General features: G+C 37.4%; 1 protein-coding gene across 1 annotated transcript in view; it reads left to right on the forward strand.

Moving 5' to 3' along the window:
• LUZP2 (leucine zipper protein 2) overlaps positions 1–25,351 on the forward strand; it is a 211,625-nt gene that overhangs the window by 89,913 nt on the left and 96,361 nt on the right. Inside the window, exons 2-5 of the mRNA XM_054201466.1 lie at positions 6,260–6,377; positions 7,850–7,920; positions 11,055–11,136; positions 18,501–18,563. Coding sequence (XP_054057441.1) covers positions 6,260–6,377; positions 7,850–7,920; positions 11,055–11,136; positions 18,501–18,563 — 334 coding nt within the window. The remainder of the gene's footprint in view (positions 1–6,259; positions 6,378–7,849; positions 7,921–11,054; positions 11,137–18,500; positions 18,564–25,351) is intronic.

The following is a 25,351-nucleotide window of genomic DNA, read 5'->3' on the forward strand; positions in this document are numbered from 1 at the left end:
CAACTTGCTCTTTCATTTCCTGGGGCCAGGTATCTAAGCCAGCTTCAAGTTCTCAGAAATCTCCTTTGGCTCCTTTACTCATTGATGGGAACTGACAGTTGCATCTTTTCCCGGATGAGTCATTGATTCTACACAGCCAAGAGTCTGCCAAAAAGATGCTAGATTGTTTTGGTTTGTTTACGATGAGTGCATTAAAAAACAAGAGGAAATAGATGCGAAGGGCCTGATTTTTTAGCTGCTAGCTATGTAGAAACCAAATAAAATGCACCAGTGCTGCTACTATTTTGTGGGCTATTGAAGTTAGAATAGGTTGATCACAGAAGTCTACTTAAGCCGTCATCACCTGCTATAGTCACACATGTACTGACAACGTGATTTATATTTGAACTGTTAATAAATGAAGCCTGGTCCAGGAAATCATATATTATTCTCAGTAGATAGGGTGGAAACATTCCAACCAAATATTTTGCACAAGTTATGAAGGTCAGGTAAATAAAAGCTTTCATTGTCTCACCCTAAATTCCCAAGTTTTTTGTTAATTTTTCTTCCTCCCTAGCCCCCCTCAGTCTGAAACACAGAGTTTAGATAATGCCCAATTACAAAGCATATAATGGGTATGGAGAACGGTTGTATCTGACAAAGGCTGGATTGCAGCAAGAGCTTATCTGCTGATCAACTTAATGCTTATATGATTTTTTATTTTTTTTTGAAATATAGCTGTTAATTCAGAATTCACTGAAATCAGGTATAGGTAGCTGAAACTCAGGTTGGACACTATTGTAGTACATTACATACACACACGCTATAATTATATATTTTATATATTGCATACTCTATTTAGATAACCTGATCATTCTGTTTGAACATTAATAAATTGCTTCCTTCCCACTGAATTTCTAGGTTAAAAAATGCGACTATTTAGAAAGAGAGAAAAAGCAGCATTAAAATGCTCTGTTATCATAATTTATTTCCCTCCCGCTTACTTATTTTACAATTTTAGAGATTTTATCCTCAACTTCCAGATGTGTTGATTTGGAATTGTGATGAATCTTTTTCTCACGTTGAATATAAACCGCGTGCGTGTGTTCACATCTGCCACCAAGAATATCTTCAAAAGATTGCTTTAGAAACACGAGGCCGTCGTGAACTCCGCGAGTGTGCTCCCTAAGCGGTGTGTGCAGTTTATGATGCACGAAAAGGAAGGTGTGCAGTATACTCTTTTCTTAGCTGTTGCTGCTTTCAAAAAATAGCCAAATCCATGAGGCTGTGTCCTTCTCATCGTCTCACCTAATTTTCTTAGAATTTACAGTAGAATGCCCTAAACTATTAATTTCAATTAGAGCAGTAAAGTTTTTTAGAGTGGCTTAAAGAATATAACTGACAACAGATTTGCTGAAAGAGACACCTAAGTTTGTCTTAAACCGCAGACTGCATTTCAATTTTCTCTTTTGTTTTAAGGGTTGGGCTTTTTTTTTCAGTCAGGGACATTTATGTACCGTAAATAATTGAAATCTTTATAAAAGTTTTATTTCAAAGACAGGCTTTGTAAACCTAGTGGGAAAACCAAATCAATTTTACTTTGTCCTGACATAGTACATATTATTCAGTGAGAAATAAACTCGATCCTTATTTTGAAGACTAAAAGCCTAACTTCTAATATTTAAAGAAATAACAGTCAGAGGTAGAGTGATCTCGGGGGCGCAAGTCTTTCTAGTTATTAGGAATTTGTCTCCGTTGCATACTGAAAATTAGAACCTGCTGAAATGTTTACTATAATCTATTAAATCATGTCGGTAAGAGTAACAGAAGAGTCAAAACAGCTGACTAAGCTTGAAACTATAAGTGAATATCATTCCCTGAAAGCAAATGGTGTTGGAATTTACACTGACACTACATCAATAGCCTGATGGTAGAAGGGAAACAACTTGCAATTAGAGTACTACAGATGACCTTAACGTGCAGAGTATTGCTAAATTGTTCTGTTTCATAATGAACATTTGTAAAAGCATTCATGTGCTAAAATGGTGTGTATTCATTTCGGTCCCAGGTGGATGTGCTGGTAATGTCGCTTTATTTTGCAGAGTGGTGTAACTGGTGTAACCTAATATTCAGGGAACAGATCTAATCTGTGTATAATTACATAGTGAAGTGTCCTAGGGATGGGTTTAACATATTTCGGCCACATATAATTACACTGCAAAACGAGTAGGGAACCCTGACAGCTCCTGAGGATCGGAAGTCACTGGGACTTCGCGGTGTTTATTGCAGGGTGATGCAGTGGTGGCCCATCGTGTTGACCCACTCAACTTCTGCCCGAATTGTCCTGCAGTACAAAACTGGCATCCGAGTTCAGCATAAGCAAATTGTTCTGGCTGCAAAAATCCACTCTCTCTCCACACCCACCTAATTTATTGTTGAGTTTAATATCTCACTGTTTTTCTACTAAAGTTCCTTCTCTTGCTTTCTCCCCCATGGTGAGGGATGATGCCATCCTTCTTAAAGGGCCATATGTTTCATTTGGGTTCCTAGATCAAGATTAGGTGTTCTTTCAACTTAAATCTTCTCTGAATTCAGAGGAATTACACCAATTAAGTCTTGTTGATATCTGGTCCAATTGCTTTGTGTTGCAGTTTTTTCTTAATTAGACAAATAATCTTCTTGTTAGCTAATCGAATTCAGCGGAGTTTGTTGATATTCATCAGGACAAAATTCTGTATTTGTGATCGTATATTTTGTGATTTATGGGTTTTCAAATATGAAAGAAATGTTACTATATCATGGTGGAAATATTTTTTTTTTTTTAAATCAAACATTAGCTTCAGAAAAAACATTATGCTTTTCATATAATAGCACAGCTGTTGAGTATGGGTGTGCTGATGTGGAAAAGTGACTTGACTTTTTCTAGGATGGCCTTCCCATCCACGCGTACATTTATATTGTATGTACGTCTGTGACACCTTCCAGACAGTGCTTATCAAATATGTGAGAGACTAAAATTATGTTATTTAGAATTCAAGAAAGGTAGAATAAGAAAACCAGTTGATCATGGATCTTTCCTTAAACCCAATCCTGAGACTCCTGTTAATACTAAAGGAGTGTAAAAATGAATGTATATTCGGTTTTGTAGAAAAATACTAACTTCAACAATCTACATGATTCATGGTTAGACCAATGCATGTACAAATTTACCTTTTTTGCACTTGAATTGCACTTTGTTAGTCTAAACAACACAAGTTGGCAATGTAGAAATTGAGGTGACCAAAATAGATGGGCGGATCCAAGGGTTGTTTTGGCTGCCACACGGTTGAACAAATTTGAGTTGAATTTTACTGTCTTCAAATACTTGGGCATTGTGCTTGGAGATAATGCTGAGAGTCAAGGCTTGTTATCAGAGATAATGCTGTCCAGGAGGAAAACTTTGAGGACCTAACAGTTAATAAATCTCATAGCTATGTCTTGTATCTTCACTCTTCTTTCATTTTTTTTAAGTTCTAACAATTCTGAGGGTATGGCTTGTTTTGTGACTCTCTGTTAAGTTTGTTGTTGGCTTTTTGTCTCCTCCCTGCCCAGTGTGTCATAAAATGTAATATGAAGGAAAATGTAAGGGCATGCATAGGTTGTATTAAATTAAATTTAAAAATTCAGGAGATGCCTTAGTTTATGCAAATGGGCAGATATGAGTATTTACAAGACAAGAGAGTGAAATCTGTGCCGACTGAATGCCCATGGGGCAGCATAATTGTCTGCTTGGGACAGATGGCCTTTAAATGCTCAAGCTAAACTGGAATTAGGGGTGGTGGTGTTTCTTTAAAGTGATCGTTAAACCAGTGTTACCGCTTGTAGGTATTTTTTATTTTTATTTTTTTTTAGAATTCAGGGTTTAACTTTAAACAGAAGCACGACATTTCAGTGGCAAAAGAGACCATTAAGTCTAACACACTTTTTGTGATGCCGAAAGGGGAATGGAAGTGTTGACCTTATTGAAACTACCTGATTACTTGCGCGGGAGGAAATTCCTCCTTGACCCCTGTTCATCAGCAAATTAAAACGGGAGTATTCTCTGAAGCTTGTCAGGCTGATTACACGTACTGTTGTTGCTGAGGTGAGCCAGCTCTTTCACAATGATGTATACCTTCATTAAAATCACACATAGCTGGAGTGGTAACAAGAAAACTATAGGTGTTTCTATCTAAAACTTAAATGCAGGAGATTTTATTTACATTACGTGTAACAGCCAGAATGCTAATATTTGTCAGGTATTCTAGCACTGGCTAGATTGAATTAATATAACAGTAGGTTCTTTCATTCAGTTTGATTGAAGAATTTGAACCTACATTCAGGAAGGTTAAATCTTGGCGTGTGGATTTTCTTGTAGACCCATGATGAGTTTGACTACATGACCTGTATTTGAGATAATGTGTTTTTTATAACATTAGTTATCTGTATCGAGGATAACCAGATTACTCAGTGCTGTTTAGTTACCAGTAGGTATGCATAGCTGAGTCCTGGCGTTCTCTCCTTGCACTGACTTCACCCCGTGTCTTCTTGTTCCCCCACTAGATCTGCAGCTTTCCCTTTCCTCTGGTGGATGAACATAATTGAAATGGTTTGAAACCACAGGTTCCTGAAATAAAGTTCATCCACAAATTGGAAGAAAAAGTAAAGTTTATAAAGATAATAAAATATTTTACTGAGAGACGATCTTTTTATTTATCAGCTACGCAATGCATTAGAAAGACTGTAGTTTTGATTGAACTACCCTGGGAAAACTTTACATTTTTGGTATTGAGGGGATGAATCTCCCTCCTCTTTTCCTTTTCAACTTTCCTCTAAAAGAGAACTTCTCCTGTAAAATGAAACAGTTGACGTAGCAATTGTGCTGAAGACCTTCACTGAAAGTGTAGGGTGCTGTGTTGCAGACCATAACATATTAGTTCTTATTTTGCAGCGGCAAGCAGGAATTAGAGATGTTTTGTATTTCGTCAGAGATAGAAACTCAAAGAACTCTGTCCTTTTTAATTTGCAACATTCTGTCAAAGCTGAATAGAATTATTGCTGAAACTTCAATATAAAGTTAAAATTCTTTGCCTAAAGTCTTGTGTTGATGAAAGAGAAGTTTTATTCACTTTCATCTCCCATAGGTATCCAAAGTATTGTTTAATATGGAATAATTTTCTTTTTTCATAAATCTGTCCTATTTTGTGAGCTGTCTATTCCTAAAACAGATAGGACTGATAATAGATAACGTATTTAATTTGCTTTATCGAGTTTCTTTGCTGAAGTGGGTATTCAAAATCCATTAAAGGAGCATTAACTTCAAGGTCTTGGATATGATAATAAAATAGTACTGATGTGTTGCAGAGTTGAGGTCATCCGCCCCTCCCTCCCCCCGGCCTTCCTTAGAACCAGAGATACAGCAAGGAGGAAAAAAATAAAATTAAGTTGTAGAAGGAATGGATGCTTGAGTCTTCCTCAAAAGAAGAAATAGAAGACAATTCTAAATGTAAAAGTGTTTTGGTTTAGAATTAACTGCAGTGTTTGCTTTTTTTCTGGAATGGGGTACCAGAGTTGGAGAGCTGGATCAGTATGTCATTCAGTCTAAACCAATACGTGTTGGATTTATTTCAGTGTGGATTTTAGAAAAACTTTAAAATGTACAGTTACATTCCAAGTAAAAATTACCATTTTGAAAAAGATAGAATATATTTTGACTTACCATTAATTAATAATTAGGTTTGATTCCTCTTAGCGTATTTGTCAGTTCTAGTTTATACTGTAAGGAGGTTTAAGCATGGGGGAAATTGTGGAATGAAATGTATTTTACAAAGTTAAAATAGATCTGAATCATCCTTCCCTGAAATTACTGGGTGTCGCAAAACTTCATACTTGCGAAGTTTTGCTTGTTTGCTTGCAGTGAATATCTCTTAAAACATGAAAAATCTCGTACTGTGTACCGTCACTCATGTTAAATACCTCCTTTCTGTCTCTTGTTCATCACAGACAATACACCATTCACAGTGTTTCAGTCTGATAATTTGTATAGTCAGATGCAGCGCATCTTTTTGACAGATAAAACATCTATTTATCTATGTTGGGAGAATTCAAATTGTTATACAGGTGAACAGGGGGGCCTTCCCACACTCCAATTAGGAACCCGTAAAGAATGTTTGAATTAGTAAAATTTGTATGAACCGAAACTGTTTTCGAGTGCATTCAGGAATGTTTTGAGAAGATCTCATGCTTTTATTTTCTGTGTTAGACAGGGCTATGAAGAACTGGAAAGACAGCTGAAAGAAGTCTTTAAGGAAAGAAGCAATATCCTTCGTCAACTGTCGAAGACTTCAAAAGAACTTGAGGGAATTAAAGTAAACCTCCAGGTTGGGTTGTGTCTTGGTTTCTGTAGGATTATTCACCTTGATTTTTTCATATTTCATATTCATATTCCATTTATTACAAAAAAATATGGGGTGGTGGGGTTTTTTTTAATATGTGAATAATTATTATTTTGTTGACCTTGCACTTAACATAAAACCAATGCTTTTAATGGAAAATGTAATCCTAACGAGTTGGGCCCTTTGTCCACTTAAAAACAAAACAAAAAAAAAAAAAAAAGAAAAGAGAGCATAGTAGAACAAAAAAAGGAAGGGATAAGCTGTTTTAGTGGAGTTACCAGACGTTTGTCCTGTCAGCTACTATAAAGGATCTCCTTTACTGTTGCAGGTTGCATCTTTGATGATGAGTTACATCTACTCAGTCTAGTTTAGCTGCTCACTTTAGCTGCCTGACATGCCGTCTATGTGGTCTGACTGGATTTACTGCAGGGCATTACTTTACAATTTTAGGTGACAAATTGTGCTGGATGAGCCTGCAGCTAGAGCTGAGACACCTCTGCAGTTAAGTTGGGAGGTTTTGAGGTGTCATGGATAGGCTGGAAGGACAAGAGTCAGATTAACTCTGGAGTCAGATCAGCTCCTCAGAGTGAAAAGCAGATTAAAAATCCTTCTCTGGATTTGAGGTCCTGAAATCACCAGGTGTTCACTTAAAAGCACGCCTGTCTTTCCCAGATACAGTCTGTTGGTCTGGTGAAAACATTCAGACTCATTATCCGTTGAGATTTGTCTCTGTATTTTGTGCCATTTTAAAGGACAGTATTTTTTTGACATTGCGTTTTTATCTTCAAGTTGATGTAAGGTAGGTGGGAAAGATATAAGGAGTAGCATCCCTGTACCTGTTCACAGAGCAATACTGGTACTGTGTATCAGTACTGTGCTATATTATATTTTTATGTCACGTTGTTTTATATTCCAGACTTCTCTGTTTCTAATTAATATGAACTATTAAACTTCTTTTTTTTTTGAGTGCTTTACCGTGCTTTATTATTGTAGGGGTTTTTCTTCTTACTTTTTAGAGAAATGTGCTTCTCCTTGTTGAGAATGGGATTTCCTATGGTAGTACAGTTGAAGGTAGCACTCGGCAAAGTTATCCTAGGAGGTAGTTCAGACCCAACACTGCAGGGAGGCAGATACAGGCAAAGAGCTGTAGTATTATCTTCTGTATATACACCCTTATCTTTGTCATACAATCCTAATGCTTTTAGTCATCTCATTGTTTCTAAATCTACTTATTTTATTTGATCAGCTCTCATTTAATATTAGAAAAACCAGCTGTGTACAGTTAGCTGTGCTGAGTTATGGTGAAAGAAAAAACTCAGGCTGTTCCTCCATTTCTCACGAGGGGTAATATCTGTAATTCACCGGGAGCGTTTTATGAAAGACGGCCAGATGAATCGTTTCACAGATGAATAATATTTAAGATCTCTTTGGTAATAGAGTTCTTCCTTTGCTATCAGTCTTTGAAAAATGATGAAGCATCGGCCAAAAATGATGTGCAGAAACTTCTGGAACTGGGCCAAAAGCAAAGGTAAGACCCCAACTCCTCCCTTCTCTTTCCGTTTCCAGACTGATAACTGTCAGACTAGGAAATTCCACCTTTCCTTTTACTTTAATCTATAAACACTACTGTATTCCAGAGTCTGCTGATTACAGCAGTAAAGGAAGGGCAGGGGATGCTCTTTTGGGGAGTTTTTGAAACAAATGATTTATTTGCTGATATTGGACATATATTAGGAAAATATATGAAAATGCTATAGTGAGATATCTGCTAAAGAAAGAGACTTGGGATTTCTCAGGAAGGTTTAGGTTTAATCATGAATAAGAATAATCATGAAAAAGAATAAAATCGGAAGTTTTAGAAAATTACTAGTGTGTGATAATGCCTAGTTAATTAAATTATTAAAGTATCTCAATCTTTGCATTTAAAGATGATGATATAAATATTTATTCAGGCCTCTTAATTAAATATTTGTGCCTGTAGGCGCCCAAAATCACTAGTCATTGTGCAAATGTAGTAACACTTGCACCGGGTATCTGTGAGGAAGGCAGTTAGGAGCAGGGAGAAGTATTCACTGCAGATAACTCGTTGCGCACTTCAGAAACAATGAGTTTCCATGGCTGGGAATGCAAGTTCCCAGCCTAGTCCTTTAGTCTCAAGTCCCCAAGTGCTTTGTCACAAGTAACCGTCGTCATTCTACTTCTCTTAATTCTTGGAATGCAGACCATCAAATAACGACATCAATAACAGTTTTAATAACAAGAAAATGTCACTAATACAGGGATCACTTTCGCTGGAATAATACTGTGTAATGAATGCAATTTTACTTCATCTTTTTCCTTAGAATAAAAGTTACTGAAGGACTCAGTAAAGTTCACACTTCTTTCATTGTTAGAAATGCAATACTTAAATCCCGTGGCAGTCTTATTGCTGATACTGTGTCTAATAGAAGTACATAGGAAATTGCATTGCTACAGAGAAGGCTTGTGGTAAAATGACCTTCACTTCTTCAATACACAACAAATAAGATCCATAATACAATACTCATAGAAGTTCTCATTCTTACTTTGATAAAGAAGGGTCAGATATGTAGAAGTCTTTCAGATGTTCCAGACAAATTTATTAAATGGTGAAAGCAAGACTTCAGCTAATGTCCTGTTTAATGTGATATGGCCTGGGTGCAACTGAAGATATATGTCTCGGCATCGTAGCTGCCCTTGTCACGGACCCCATCCTTCAGACGTGAATGCGTTTTTGTAGTGGTTTGATGGTTGTGCAGCTTTTATGAAATAGAGAGATTAATTGATTAGAAGTATTAATAGACTGTGTAGTAAATAGATCTAGTTGCAGATGGGAAAATTGAGTCTGCTAAGGGAAAATTTTGCTACATACTACAAGTATGTAGTAAAACTACTAGTAACAACTACTTCCTAATCTCCTCCTTAAATCATCCCTTAAAGCCTCTCAAGGTCCACCCAAAAGTACATGTTGACTTTTGCTTCTAAGGGATTCAGCTATTGAGTGTATGGCACAGCGGCCCTTCCCAGAGGTAAACCCTGGGTCGGTGCAATGTCGCCGAGCAGCCCTCACACTCCTTCAGAAAATAAAAGGCTTTTACAATATACTCCAAGAAAATGCCTTGGAGCTACTGCAGGTACTTGACAGCTGTTTACAGGCTTACTGGATTTCACTTCCAGAGAGGTGGTGAAGTTCAGTGTAAGAAGGTGTTCAGAACGCGGCAGGGAATCTCCCTCATAGAATTTCACTAAGGAAGGGTCACAGTTTATTTGCCGAGAGCCTCAGGCTGTATTTCATCTGGAGTCGGAGAAGAACAGTGAACAATGTGTTTTGCTTAAATCTATTGTATCTGAACCAAAATTGAAAATATATCCCAATATTAATCTTATGATCTTCTTCCTTTGGACAAACATGAGCTGTTTGGTCTGTGAGCACTGCTTTGATTATTCTCTGCAATGGTGGATGATAAAGTAAAGTTTAGAGTGCTAGAATTTCAGCTTGTGTAAGTAGATACAGTTCCGCTGACGTCAAATTAGGTATTTTTTTAAAATCCCTTTTATGTGAATTCTTCAGTACTTAGCAAGTGGCAAGTAAAACGTGGTCACTTACTATGATGCCTCAAGTTTTGTTCTTTCTGTGCACCATCAGCACTTTGAAATGATGGCATCTGTTTGTACGATAAGACAGCTCTATTGTGCTCATGGTGCATTGGTTTCATGCTGCTCAATCACTGTTTCAATTAAATCTGTTCTGTACTAGTGTTGCTGAAATTGCTAAAAGTAGTAAAGTTATCGGCTAACAAGAAAGATGATGCAGCAGCCCACAAGGTCTCTTCTTGTGTGAACTCGATGGTTTCCGTTCCAGTTTAGTTTTTGCTGGGCTCGATTACTATCTGTGTGTAAACCCAGTTCTGTGTTGGTCTTCTGTGCAGGTTTATCCATGCAAGCAACAGCCCTGAAAAAGCTTTGAAATTTTGCTCTGAAATTAGAAGAGAAAAAGCTCTTCTCATTTGCCACAGTCCCAAAGCATGTCATACGCTGTGGGTAGGTGGCCTGCAGAGGATGTCAGCCTGCTGCGGTCCTCGCAATTTGGAGAAATTCTCTGCCTGCATCAGTAATACGAAGGGATTTTTTGATTCAAATAAAGGCCAGTCCAAGCAATTATCCTCTTGGTTTTTTTCCGGTATGCCAGAATCTTCTACTGGGTTTTGTGTCGCTTGTCTCTAGAAAGAGCTAGGTGAAGGCTGAATTTTATCTGAGCATTCTTTATTTATTTATTTTAAAGCAGGTATAAACTAGTTCTCATCGATAGTAGTATGGTTCCTTTTCGGTGCGTGTTCAGTAGCCCGCTTTCCTCGCTTTTTTTGGTGCCAATCGTTTTTGCTAGAAATTATACACTGGCAGATGTTTTGCACAGCAGGCTATTCAGTAGATGTAAAAGGTGGCCAATTTCCATCACAGATAATTTTTGTCTTGCATTGGCACTACGGTTCATGGGGTCATTATGATTTTATGAGCAAGACTCATAGACACAGTACATCTGCTTGTTACGCTAAATAATTAAAGGTGGCTTTTCTTGAATCTGAAGAATTATTTCTTAATGGACACTTGTAATGAAGTTTGTGTTCTGTGTTTTCAATAAACCAGGGAAGAAATGAAATCTCTCCAGGAGGCCTTTCAAAAGCAGCTTAATGAGGCAGCTGAGAAAGCAGAAAAGCAGCAGGCTACCGTGAGTGATTCCCTGTCCCTCTTTCATTATTTTTGTTTGTTTCTTCTCTCTTTTTTTTAATCCTTCTGCCTTGAGAATTTGTCATCAGGTCAAATAACTTTGCGTGTAAAAAGCTTGGATTTCAAGTATGTGGGTAGTACTCTACAAGCTTCAGAAGAAAGGAGCTGAAAAAGGTTTGTACGTTCAAAAGTGCTAATTCCCCGACTTCACTAATTTCTGTGGGATTTAGGTGTGTGTATATACTTTTGGAGATTTGGGCCTGGAGAATTGGACCCAACTCCTTTCTCTGATGAAGTTATCTTTATGGAGCCTCGTGTCTCATCTGTACCAATGTACACTGTCGTACATCCATTGACTTTTTTGGAACCACTACCGATTTTCAGCAAAACAGGGAGAAGAGTGTCTGACCATAGTAGATCTAATTAGCACTATAGGAAGGTATTAAGTCCCATTAAGATTTTGTACTATAATGAAATTCTGTTTCTGGATAAATTGTACAATTGGTTGGATTTTCGTGTAGCACTGTAATGTTGTGGGGCATAAATGGCCACATTTTGCTATTGCAGGGAAAAAGAAAAGTAGATTGTGTTTTCTGTATAATTCTAAGATGTAAAAAGGAAATTTTTCCTATGTTGGTTAGTAATATTCCTATAACACAAACATCACTGAGCATAATTTGACTAAATGTCCAGAGGTCCCGTCAAACCTCAAGTGTTCTGTGATTCTAACTCTGGACTTGAAAACAAGCTGCTATAAGGGCTTATAGATCTGTTTTTAATTTCATATTGGATAACTACTGATGGTTTTTTAATAAGATTTTACTGTCTTCCAGGCTTACAAAACAAGGGTTCCTCCAAGATAAATGTTTAAAAGTAATTACTAAATTTATCAAATATTTACAAATGCCTCCTTTTGTATGAATGTGATTCGTAAGTGGCTTTATGCCCTTGGTGAGCAAGATGTGAGAGTGCATGTTTCACGCGCTACCTTCTCATTAGAAACCATGTAGATTTTGAACTACAGTGTTTCTTTTGCAGGTTTCTTTCAATTAACATGATTTTTTTGAAAACACTTTTTTTCCCCCCTTTGTCACTCATAAGTCTGAAGGGTAAAGCTACTGTTTTACCTATGCTTGTGTCTCCCACCACATGTACTTAGCGGATTTTTGGTACTTGTGATTTTGTCTGGAGAACAAAAATCCTTTTTTTTGTTCTTGAGGGGACAAAAGAAGTAAACCGAATGCCGTATTGAATTGAAAAGAATAACATATTTCTGGGGTCTTTCTCAATAGCCAGGGCGGCATATATCCAGAAAAAAAAATCTGCGCTTGTTTTAAGATGGTGAGATATATGGTCGTGAAATAAGAAAATGCTGAGTTCTGCTAAGTACTCAGAAGATGGTCAAAAGTTCCTTTTTTTCAGGTGCATGGGCACGTTGCCGCTAGCTTTTTCAGCGCAAGGAATTCTAGTCCTACAAATTGAAGGTGGAAAACATATTTTGTTATTTAATCTCTGTATTAGATTTTGATATTCAAGAGTAATTCAGCTGTGGGTTAAATACATCTCAGGTGTCGTGAACGGATTACTGGCTCCGTTGTTCTTTGTGATATAGTGCTTTTTTAAACCTGAGCAGCAGTGCCTTGTGTAAATTCAGTCCACACGCTAGCACTGGGAAAGAGCACGAGATTTGTTCTAGACAAGTCAAACAAAATGTACCGTTAGCTGTAAGCAAAAATATTACCTAGTGCGGAAACCAGGAAAAAACCCTCTGAGTTTATTACAGAACTTGGCTGGGAGTGTTGTCAGCTGCTTAGAGAAACTCAATTCTTGAGCGAAATTCTAAAACTTGCCAATAATAGAATATTAAATTTGCTACTTGTTTCAAGGAAAGTAGAACTGTGCCCTTGGTTTGTGACATTTATTTCTTTATGCCTTGGGGTACGAGGTACATAATGAAGCTCACCAATACAGTGAGATTGAATGAATATTCAAACAGTGCAATAGAAATGGAAATAAATATTATTACTGTCACACAGGGTTGCTTTACACCTGGTTTCTCCGTGTGTTTCATCTTTTTCTGAAAGCAATATGAGTGCTATGAAAGAAGGTCCAGGTACTTTGAGGCAAGCCTAGCTAGAGGATGGGAGCTTGAATTTAATTCTAATTTAATGAATTGCGAGTCTTGTTTCTAATACAATTTAAGCACATTTTATTCTACAGGATTTGGTAAAGTAAATCTTGATTATCATCAGAGTAAATAAGAATAGAATTACGTTTCTCAAAGCCCCATGAATAAAAGCCTGGAGGGGGGTTGGAAATACATCTTTCTTTTCTGCGCTTGCCAAGGAGCCATAGTACAGTGCTTCCTGTGTGCTCACTGGCTGCATATATTCCGCAGGGAACACCTGCCTGAAGGTGTTCTTTATTAGGTAAATGCAAAAGTGCAAGTAAGAATCTACAAGAATTCAGTCAAATTACATGAAAAATAACCTGGAAAGAATCCAAGGACTCTGGCCAAACCAAAAGGACAAAGGAGTTGCGGCAGCAATGCATTACACTTTGCATCCAAGTCTTCTGCAAGGTATGGCAAGACTCTTCACCACCAGTTGCACAAACAGTTCAGCAGAAACAATATTATCAACGTTATTGTGCGTGCTTATCCATTTTCTTTTTGGCCCTTTAAGGTACCCTTTAGGTAGTAACAACTTTCTGAGGGTAGAAGCAGCAACTTGCGTTTAAGGAAACAAAAAGGAGGTGTAAAGACACTCCTGGTCTTTGCCGTACTAATAACAGTGAGGACTGACCTGGGGACCCTTAGCAGGAGTGAGCGCTCCCTTTCTGGGTCCTTCGTCTTCTCCATCTGTAGCACTAAAGTACGAAGAACAGGGGCAGTCCACCTTGGGACAGGTCTTTTCTAGAAAATATGTGGCAGACCTTGGATAAATTATATCCCTCTTGTTTCAGCTGCTCTATCTGGGATAGTAGAATGTGCAGAGGAATACTAGTTACGATAAAGATGGTTTAAATTTTAGGGTACGTTGCAAAGTTCAAGGTCAAATACAGTCTTGCAGAAAGCCTTCGGTTGTGAGGGAGCTTCTCTACAGACCATTTCACACTAGAACTATGGATTTTTTTGTATATCAAAAAGCATTTATTAAACTGATAAAGCTTGTTAGTCGGAAGCACCCTAGTGGGTTTAGTTATACAACATGTATATAAAATGGGTAAGGCATCATTCCAAATAACCTGTGGTCCTCTTGAACAATTGAAGGTTGCCAGAGCGTTTTGGTCTGCATTTAATATCGAATACCTAAGCAATTTATAATAGGTTGTTATGCAGTTAAAAAAAAAATGTATTAATAATGTCAAGCTATATCTCTAAATGTGAAGTGGAACCACTTCTTCCAGAAACAGGTTTAGGGACCGTGGACTAATTTTCACTTTTTTTAAGAAAGAGGCAGAGAGCAAATAACACATGTAACTTGAAAGTGTTGTGGTTTGGTTTTTTTTTTTTTCCCAGTGAATTTCAGTAAATAGGGTAAGTAGTGATTCTGTATCTCTGCATTAGGTTAACAGGCTCTTGGAGCTTTTTGGAGAAGGGCTCTTCATTTGACTGTGCTTCGTGCTAAGTGCTTGTATCGTAAGAAATGGTTATTTTTTAGGAAGTGACCTTGAGGTTTGCAAAGTTGTTTCCCATTAACTGCAATTGAAGTATAAAAAGAGCTGGATAGCTCTGGATGAGGGAGAAAGTAAAGAAGGGAACAGGGAAATACTCAAAGGTAGTTTGGCTAAGTGGACTAACCTTAGTCTGCATTTTACATTTTGTTCCCGTTGGTATTTTATACCATGCTAACGATTTTTAAAAAGAGATGGTGGCGGAATTGTTTGACAATACAATTATAGCACCGTCTGTCAAAATAAAGGAGAAAATACGTCTGTGTAAATTCTTTTTTTCCCAGTTGCTCAGTGTTCACTACGAAAAATGAGAATTAAGAAACGCATTATGCATGACTCGTAAAAATAAACAATAAACAATATGGTTATTTTGAAATCAGTAGGCTTTTTCTTAGTCATAAAAAACTAACAGAATATGGGGAATTTAATTCAGAGAGATCCACCACCAAACAAGAATCTTAAGACCCATCACAAAACTCCTGCAATATTTTTAATAAAAAGATCAGGTGTTCATTTCACTTCCAAAATATTTATTTTGTTTAGTAACAGCCCTTATGACAGGTCCTAAAGTCCTAAATGTGCCTTTGACAAATGTCTGGTTTATTAATTGAAATATAACTTACAGCTTAAAAGTTACATTCATCTAGGAAATCCTAGTACGTAAAAATATATTTAGCTTTGCTTTTAGAAGTATTTATCACTTTGTAGAGCACTTTTTCCCTAAGGAAAGAATATTTCCTACGATTTAGGTGATAGGCTAACCTGGTCTCCCTGGATTTTGGAGTCAGTTCCTGCACTGTAACTTGAAAATTAGACCCTGAAAATTAATGTTGAGTCCGTTAGGGTTTCCAGATATTGCCAAAGCAGTTAGATGCTAATGAATGTATTCCAGTGCCATTTTAAATGCTCATGTCTTAGTCCTGAGCGAGATACGGGAAGTCTGGAGGTAAGCAAATAAGCATACAGCTGAGCTCTGACTGTGATAACGATGCTCTATTGGTATTCTTCCGTCCTTCGTCTGTAGTGAATAACTAACTATTGTCTGACTCTTAGAATTAGGTCACTGCCATCTGCTAAAGCATCCTGTATTTCGATGGGGGAAAATTTAATTTGAACATTTCAAGGTCACAAACTGCTGTGAGTAAAGGCCACTGGATGGAAGCTGTTGCCTTTAATAAACGTAATGAGCTCTGAAACACACAAAGCTCTGAGTACCTTGGAAGTTTGTCTCCAGGAGACAGAAGCAGTGTCCTTGCTTAATATTGCAAAGTTCAGCCTTAGAACACCAATATATTTCAATCATCTATTTTCATAATTGCAGCTAAACAGTAATTAAAGGCAGCAACATTTGGAATGAGGTGAATGTCACATGAGAACAAAGAGTGGGTAGAAAGGAAGAAGAGATGTAGAAAGTTTCTTAGTTTCAATTTTTCAGTTTCGTGCCTTTTAATTTAGAGCTGGGTATAAATGTCCATTCTTGTTTATTATACTATCGTGATTTCGTGACCGAAAGTAGAATTTTTACATCTCTTCTGGAAAATGGGATTATGCCTTGTCATTGGGACTGTCTAAAAGCATTCATGCACATTGTCTCATACAGACTGATCTGTCTTAAAGTATGAAATTATAGACATAGATGTACTTAAATGGTTATCTCTATGTTGGCTCCAGTAGCCAAGTCATATAAATCCCTCCCATGTAGCTCTCTATAACTATATGTTATGACTAAGTGGCTCTTCAGCTGGTAGAGATTTAGTAGAAGCGCTTTAAAAATGCTGTTATAATATGAAAGCGCAAATGAATGACTTTTTAATTAACACTGGTATTATTTTTAGAAAAGAAAGGGACTTAATTTTTTTTAATTATTCAGATAAGCTAAAACAATAAGTTTGCACTATTTAACATGTCCGTATCAGTGATATCAGATGCGTGTGTATGTGAGTAGTAATTAGCAAAAATTACTGGTTTAACTAACAGAGGCTGCTGGTTAAATTAACAGTACTGTGGTGTCTGAAATATCTCTGCGCTAGAAGATCCATGCTGATATGTACAGGCTATGTATAGAGAGTACACTGACAATAATTTTTGTATCATATCTCTTTAACTATTTCATACATCCTCAGATTTAGAAGTGAAGTGCTTTGAAGGAATATTAATATTCTCTTGAGAGTTACGGCTGAGGAAGGGAGCACTCTTTAGTGGAGGTCATTATATTATTTTTGTCAGTATTTAGTAGTAGCTGACAAATCTTTTGAACAGCTGAAAAAAGACCCACCATGTGAATAGTTATTTTATTATTCCTCCCCCCCCCCCTTAATCCTGATCTCATGTTTTGATTGTGACCTTTAATTTTTGTTGTGCGACATCTTCATGTTTATTTTACAAAGTGCACGGACTAAATGGCAGTATTTGTGGACGTGATTGCTAGGCAAGTGCTGAACATATTGGTCTTCTATTAAAACCTCACCTTCAGTGGTAGCTGGATGTGTAGCTAGTATTTCCAACAACAAAATTTTGGGAGAGTTTGCAAAAGTAACACTTAACACATGTCAGTTGGCACTAGTGTCATGGCCCCCCTACCTTCTTTTCTCTCTTAAGCGATGGTAGTGTTCTCTGACTTCTCTTTTGATACAGATGAGAGTGATGGCAAGTCCGGTTGATGGTTTTTAAATTACTGACATCTGTCTACTTGAGTGGGGACACGATTCTAAGTACAGCTGTCATATCATGCAGATTCGCTGTCGTTTTTTATCTGCCTGACATCCAAACCATTAATCTCTAGGTCAATGTCTCTGTAATCCAAATCTGTTTTCTTACAGAGGTTTTGTTTTTCTTAACAAGGCTGCTGCAATGTCAGGTGAACTGTCGCTTCCCATGAAACGTAGGTAGGCTTTGGTATCAATGGGGAGAGAACGCAGCATGGGGTGTGTATAGGGATGAGGATTTTGCTAATTTAGGTATCCGAGAGCATCCTCCTTCAAAGTGAAAGAAATGTGTTCTTTTAACCCTAGTTGGTACAATTACGTCCTTTCTCCCATTATGTTCCACAAGGCAGGAGGAAAGCTCAATCGTGAAAGAAACTTAGACCAATTTGCAAAAAATATTTTTTAAAGTGTGTTTGATTAAATTCAGTCTTAAAATGAAGATCGAAGTACCTACTTTCCAAGCAAGTCATTGAATTAAATAGGAACTGAAGACCAGATTTGAATGCTTTCACATATAATCCACTTTGGTCCACAGGTGAATCTGATCAGAAGAGGTCCTATCTCATTAGGACCAGTACTGTAGCATTCAAATCAAATAAGTGTGTTACAAACTTGCTGTGATGGGTGTTGTGTTCTTTGAGGGTTAAAAATTGTTTAGATTGTAAAATCAGTTAATATTGTAAAAATCCTTAGCTCTCTGAAAATCACGTGTGACTTCATTGTGAAAAATAAACGCTGTGTCTACTGGTGCAAAAGTAAAGTAAGCCTATTTATGCACAACAATTTTCTTCTCTTGATTATAAGTTTTCTAGTAAGTATCACGTTAAACATTTGTAGACTTAGCAACTACCTAACTGTGGCCTAAGCAGAAATTTATGGGGTTTTTTATTGAAAGCTGTCAGTAGAGTAAAAAAAGAATTAATGGTTAAACTGATGTTTAGGTACATTTCAACAGCTCACGCTAAACGTGTCTTTGAACTTGTAGATTAACTTTTTGAAGACTGAAATGGAAAGGAAGAGCAAAATGATCCGGGACCTCCAAAACGAGGTAAGAGGAACTTTTGATAGTCACCTCCCTTCAGAGTTTACACTGAAAGAGAGTATGGTTTGGCTTCATATTTAAAACGCACGTTGTAGTAGAAAGATAAAGCTCCAGTGAAATACTCTAAACACAAAAGCAAACAAAAATGATGGTGTGCATTTAGAAATTTATAGTTTATTGAATGCAACTGTTGACTCCTTGCTACTGGTGTATAGTACACCTCTGTAACTTTTGCTGTACTTATGAGTTGTGCTTTTTCAGAAAAGAATACTTAATTCAGTTCTATAGATTATTTATATGCGGTGAAACTTCCTCCACGGTGTTATTACCTGCTTTAAAAATAAAAGGCAAGAGGAGGAGGAAGAAAATACAATCCCAAAATTGAGATTCTTAATAAAATGATAAAAAAAATATTACATTCCTAAAATGTTTTCTTAAGCTTTATATGTCATGAATATTAATCCCAAATTGATCCCAAAATCCCAAATAAAACATGGTTGCGGTTTTTAAATTTTAATTTATTTTTGTTAGTATTAAACTTGAATTATTTTGAAATTTGATCTTGGAATAGAAACTTAAAACATTTCAGCAGCATCATATTTTTTCCCTACTTCTCTTTTTCTCCCCAAACAGTTTGTTTCAATCAGGATACAGTTTGCTTTTCCATCACTTCATTTTGCAAAGAACTTTGCCTTGAAAATATTTTATTCGGATGATCTCTTGCTCTTTTACCATCCAGGCTTCTTGTCTTTATCTGTTTTCTTCAATTCTTGTGTTTCGCTCTTCTAAATTATTCTGATTTCGATGTGCGTGAAAACTTGATCTCTTTAAAGCACTTATTTTAACAGCGATCTCTGATGTCTTTGGTCTATAAGAGTGTATCTATATGGTCAATCTGAAAAACGTGCATGTTACTTTTTAAGTTGCAAAGGAAATATTGTCTATTTCGGTTGCTCACGTTATTTAAGCCACGTTCTCAGTTGTCATCTTCTACAGTGACAACCGCCTTGCTTTCTTTTCCCACCTGTGATTATTGGATGCTTTGCAATTGAGCCTGTTAATTCTAATAAATCATATCAGTCTGATCCTATTGATCAGCTGTAAAAAATCCCGTCTCTTATTGCACACAAATAAATACTTCATTAGTCAACATTCAAACCGTCTGACTGCTAATGATTTTCTTAGGTAGGTCAGTAGAATTCTGTAACATTTAGTGTATTTATAGCACATTTTAGAAAATCTGCTTTGAAAGGAATCTTTCTTTTTGGCACGAAAAATATTTGTCTCTCAATTTAAAGAGGGAGTGATTCAGCAACTTTTTATTTCCTGATACCCTCCTGTCTGAAGTTGTAAGAGCTGACTGGGTAAACTGGATGTACCAATATTGCAAGGCTTTTAGGCCTGTCACAGGGCCTTTCAAAGAAACACCTAATTTGCATTCCCAAAATTTTATGTTTCCAATTGTGTGTCGGTCTGCGGAGCGACTAAGCGTCCCCATCAATACCCAAAATGAATGGGCAATTAAGAATGCTCATCATTCCTTCAACTCGAAACACAAAAATGTTGACTTGGATACCCACAGATGTACCAGTTCATGAAAAAAAAAAAAAAAAAAAAGGAAGTTAGGTGGAATTCTGGGGTACCTGAGATCAGTGAAGGTACGTCACAACTAAATTCGGGCCAGTGGCAAGCCCTAGGAGCCACCGTGATGAGGTGGGTGGAAGCCTGGTTGTGGCACAGTAGTGTGACTCCTCCCGTCTTTGGAATGACAAGAAGAAATGCTCAATGGTCCATCAGTCTCAGTGTCTCACCTGTGACAATGTCGGTAGCAAACGCTATTAGAGCAGAGCCCGTGAGCCTGCCTCACTTCCCACAGCGCCTGCAGTCACTGGGTTTGGGATGTCAGAAGACGTATCCCCGCGTATTCCCTGGAGAGAATGTTTATGAACCTGCAGCCCATTAATTTCTCTAAATCCTTTTTTGATATTGCATAGCTCCACAACTTCGTACACTGTCAAAGTCCTTCTTACTTCACTTCAGTTTATTTTTAACTTTAGTTATTTCTTTTTTTTTTAATGTCCTTTCCTGTTGTTCTCCCTTGAGCAAGTTTTTGTACATTCTGGGTTGCTCCCTGTGTAGCTTTTTTAGCTTTATAGAGTCGGTCAAGGTTTGGGAGCTTCTAATAAAGCACTTTTTAACAGCTTCTAGGTAATTTGTACGTGTTTGGGGCATTTGACTGTTCCTTTCAGAACGTGTTACTATTTGCTTTGTTTATACATGGTAGTCTTTCATGAGATTGATTATCTGCTTGCTGGATTTATGTGTGTTTTGCTGTCTTGCCACAGTAGTAGCTGTTGCGGCCCCTCACCATTGCAAACAGTCTCCCGTTAGTTCTTCTGAACTCAGCCCAAGGAAAAACCTTGAGAACAAACCAGAATAACATTTCTTCTTGGGGGCTGCAGGGCTGGCTGCAGCCACTCGCTCCGTAGCTTCCTTCAGTCAGGTCTTTTTCATGTTGCAGACGTCTGGTGTTAAAATGAAGCTTCAGTCTGGTTGGGGTCTCCACGCTACAAGAAGAATGAAAAAGTTTATGATTTCTGTTTATTACCTTAGCAAATCCTGGGAGAACAGATAAACGCACAGGGGAAAACTGCATATGTAAACCGAGCAGCTGAACTTTATAAGATCATAAATGTTTGAGGAGTACTTTTCTTATGTATTTCCACTCTCCTGCCGCAACTGGTTGTGATTTTGACTGAGTTTTTAGGGAAGTGCTTTGACTACAAAACAGCAGAGAAGATGGACGAGAGTTTTCTAAGTCACTGAGTGGACAGTTTCTGGAGTCCTGTACAGATGTTATTTGGGGCGTCTGTGATTGGGGCTTCTCAGAAGCAAAAAAGAATGAGCATATTGAATAATGGTAATTAACCTTAGAGGTTAAATTAGAGATAATGGTTTAGATGAGAAGGAGAACACACTAGGCAAATAAAACAACTTTTCAGTTTCCTGAAGCCTTTGGTGATGTGCTTTCTACTCCAGGTCACCTGCTTCTCCTTCATCCTCCATATGTCCAAATTACACAGGATTTAACTATCATTTAACTGGAGTTATTCAAAAACATCAGTTTGATTTGTATTACTCACCTCTTTTAAGTCATAAAATTAAAAAGGGGTAAAAAAAGGTTTCACTGAAGAGAAGAAGAAAAAGGCCATGCTCTTCTCTAGGGAAATAGTGAATTAATGTCTAGATGTTCTAAGTGGAACTAGAGAACCTTCCAGTACTTTCTACAAATGTTTTGAAATTGATGTGGGAATAAAAGGATTAAATCTTGCAGGAGGAGTATAATAACAAAGACGTGACTAAGGGAAAGAGACTTCACATCATATGCAGCACAAAGGAAATGAGGTGTAGGAAAAATGCAATAACGATTTGATCTTCTAGTTTTTTAAAATTGCATGAGAAGTGATAAAGGCCTGTTTCCTCCCCAACCACCCAGAGACAAACGTCTGCCCCCCTGCCCAAGATCCGAGGGTTTTGCACGCATATATTTAAGAGCAGCAACGATGTGTAGCTTAAAAAAAAAAAAAAAAAAAAAAAAAAAGCAGGAAAATTTTGCTGCACAAGTACTGGCAGTGCTTGCATTCAGGCGATGTGTCTGCCATTCTTGCTACCTTGGCCAAACATATACACGTAGGGTAAAAGCAGACTTTTCCAGTATTTGTTAGTTTCTAATTTAATCAAATTACCTGAAATATTTCTATTTTTCCAAGGTGTTCCAAGAGCTGTAAGAAAAGATTGTGGGCACTGTTTATTTTTCACGTGTTTTAGGGAAAACCACAGAATAGTACTTGCGATTCGAGAAGCAATGTGATCCTAGTGCGCCCAGGAAATCAGAAGTTCCAGCATTCTGTCCTTGGCTTGGTCAATTAAACTTGCCTTAAGAGAAATTTGACATGAGGGCATTGTTTAGTCCTTCTCTGCATCAGCTGGTGTGTGGAAGAGGAATCAATAGCTACACCTACCTAATGGCTTTTTGGCTTTTAAACCTCTGTGCTACATTTGCCGGTTCCCTAAAAGTAAGTCCGCTAATATCGGGTTTTCTAGAATTGCAGTGATTGTCTTTGAGGGTTTCAATAAGGACGTGATATTTTGACAAAGATTTGACTGAATTTAAGTGGTACGATTTTGAGGAAGCATTGTGTTATCTAGCTCCTGCCTCCAGTCACTGAATGTACAGCAGGCTTTTAAAAATCTTGTTTGTAAGGTGGGATATGCTATATATATCAACGGTTGATAGCATTTTATATGTATTCTAGAAAACTGCTATCTGCATGCCGATATATAAAGACAGATAATAAAAATGGAATTCCTTTCATAGATACTTTTGTCCTTTCAAATATCGTATTCACCCTCCGTTTACATCATCAAAATTGTGAATTTTGCAACCTCAGGCTCTTCCATGGCTGTAAAAATAATTCCCTACTTAGTTCTGTTCTTTCCGCGCATGCCCTACTGCCGTTCAACTTTGCGATTCAGAGGTGGGAATAGACAACAACAGCCTTCCGACTGAAAGCAGCAGCTGTGGTGTAGTGTATGAGGGGAGGACATTGCACAGAAAGGCAATTTTCAGGCTATTCAAGGCTTTGGAAAAAAATGGTTAACAACATAAATAGTCCCTGGTGTGGAGGGGGAACACGGGCCAGATACAGCACGTAGGGATTATGTGTCTAAAAAGCCTGTCTTTTTTTTTAGCGGTCTCTAAGTGCTTCCTGCCACATCAGAAAAAAATCTGTCAGACTTGCAGCTGTAACATCGTGTGGATTGCGTTAATGTAGTCTAATAAAGGACTGACATGTAAACAGATAAGCTCTTAGTTTGAGAAGTTTCTACTGTTGACAAAGAAACCAAGAGGTCTGGAAATTCAGAAGCACTGGTGGAGCTAGGAAACCTGGCAAAAATGCAAACTAGACTAGAACATGTATAAAATACTTTGGAAAATTTCACTTTTAGAGATGGCCTGTTACAGAGTGAGCAGCTCGCTTCTGTCACGTCCGTCACATATCATTTGTGGAAAATGATGCCAAAACTGTTCTAAAATGAAAGTAAAGCAGGATGCTGTGTTAACCCTTGTTTATGAAAGTCATCAGAAAAATCATGGGTCTTAACAATGGTTATTTGGCATTCGGAATGGATCATTTTGGGTGCAACTCTAAATACACATATACATGATGGATTAATTTCTGAAGTCAATGTCTGCATTGATGTCTGTTGTGCGTTTTATTAGTTTTTCATTCATTTCCTACTGGTACGCCTATAATAGCTATCTTCAGTTAAAGGTAGATGTCCTGGCTGATGTGCACTTATATGCAATTTCCCTGTTATAAATGAGTCAGGATTTTTGCCTAAAAGTCAATAAAAGCTGTATATTGTCTACTGAAAGGTAGTGAAATCTTATTCAGCTTTGTCGCCTGCATGCTATAGTTGCCTCAAATTAGACTTAGAAGTATGTATAAAAAAAAGGTTTGCTCTTATTTAAACCATTGGATTGCTTTTGATTAGACAAGAAATGACTGTCTAGCCTGTCATATTATCTTTGGGCAAAGTGTTTTACAATATCTCTGTGTATAGCTGCATTAAGGCATGTTAATATCTTTACAGGTTCTATTTACCACAATTTATAAAGTTGATCCAGTGGTTTATATCAAGGAATATATTTCTCTGCTGTTTAGGCTGTGGCAGAACTTTGAAAAACACGAATTACATAAAAGACGTATAGTAGTACAGGCAATACAAAGTAAACCAGGAGTGGAAAATGAATTTGGCTGTAGCTCTCAGTAATATGTGGGGTTTTTGCTAAGAAGCGTAGTTTCAAATAGCTACCTTGTAAACAATACTTTTGCTCTGTTCATGTTTAAATTGTGGTTGTAGCTTTAGTGGTGAGTAAATCACCCTAAAACAGAATTTTCTCCAATCTCTTTGTGCTTAGCTGCACTAATAAAAGGTAAAGTCACAGCAGTTTAAAGTCTTACCTGATCTATTGGGAATTTCATGCCCTGCAGGGTGAATTCGGTCGAGTTGCATTGAATTGTGGTGAGGCAAAAAAAACCAACCCAACAACAAACCTCCCTCAGTGAAGCAGAAATTAAATTTAAAGGCTTTGAGACTGTAAGCTGGTACTGCTCTATAAAGGAGGACATCGTCCTTTTCACTCTTCATATTCTGCAGATAAAACATTATTTTTTTTTTTGGTTTCCTAAGTATAAAAGCATGTCCCCCTGAGAAGAAAATTGAGTGAGGTCCTGTTCCCTGTTTGGGTACTGCATTGGTTTTACAATTCACAATAAAACAGCCCCAAGTGTCAGGGAGAGGGACACTGCCCAGGGAAAGGTGAACGAGCAGGGAGAGCACGGAAGCAGTTTCAGGTACCTTATCCTGCTGAAGGGCTTTGAATTCAGTATGGTTTCTTGTTGATTAGTCCCTCTTTTGAAGTAAGAAAAAAAAAAAAAGAAGTCCTATTTTAAAAAATAATTTGCTTAAAATTGCTCTATTGAGTATGATAATTAATAGGTGGAAATGCAGTTTAAACAGCTGAAAGTGGCTCGTTAGGGGACAGTATATGAGATCATACAGAGAAGAAATCCTATGGCATCAAGATTGTCAGTGAGGTATATTTATAGTGATGCAGTCGCAACTGCACTGAATGTTAGAACAAGCTTTTGTTTTTAAAAGTTTTGTTTTCCTGATCTTGTAGACCCAGGAGCGCAGGACGCTTTTTTACAATTACAGCATCAATT

The sequence above is a fragment of the Rissa tridactyla genome, chromosome 4 (genome assembly GCF_028500815.1).
Source record: "Rissa tridactyla isolate bRisTri1 chromosome 4, bRisTri1.patW.cur.20221130, whole genome shotgun sequence".
Taxonomy (NCBI): domain Eukaryota; kingdom Metazoa; phylum Chordata; class Aves; order Charadriiformes; family Laridae; genus Rissa; species Rissa tridactyla.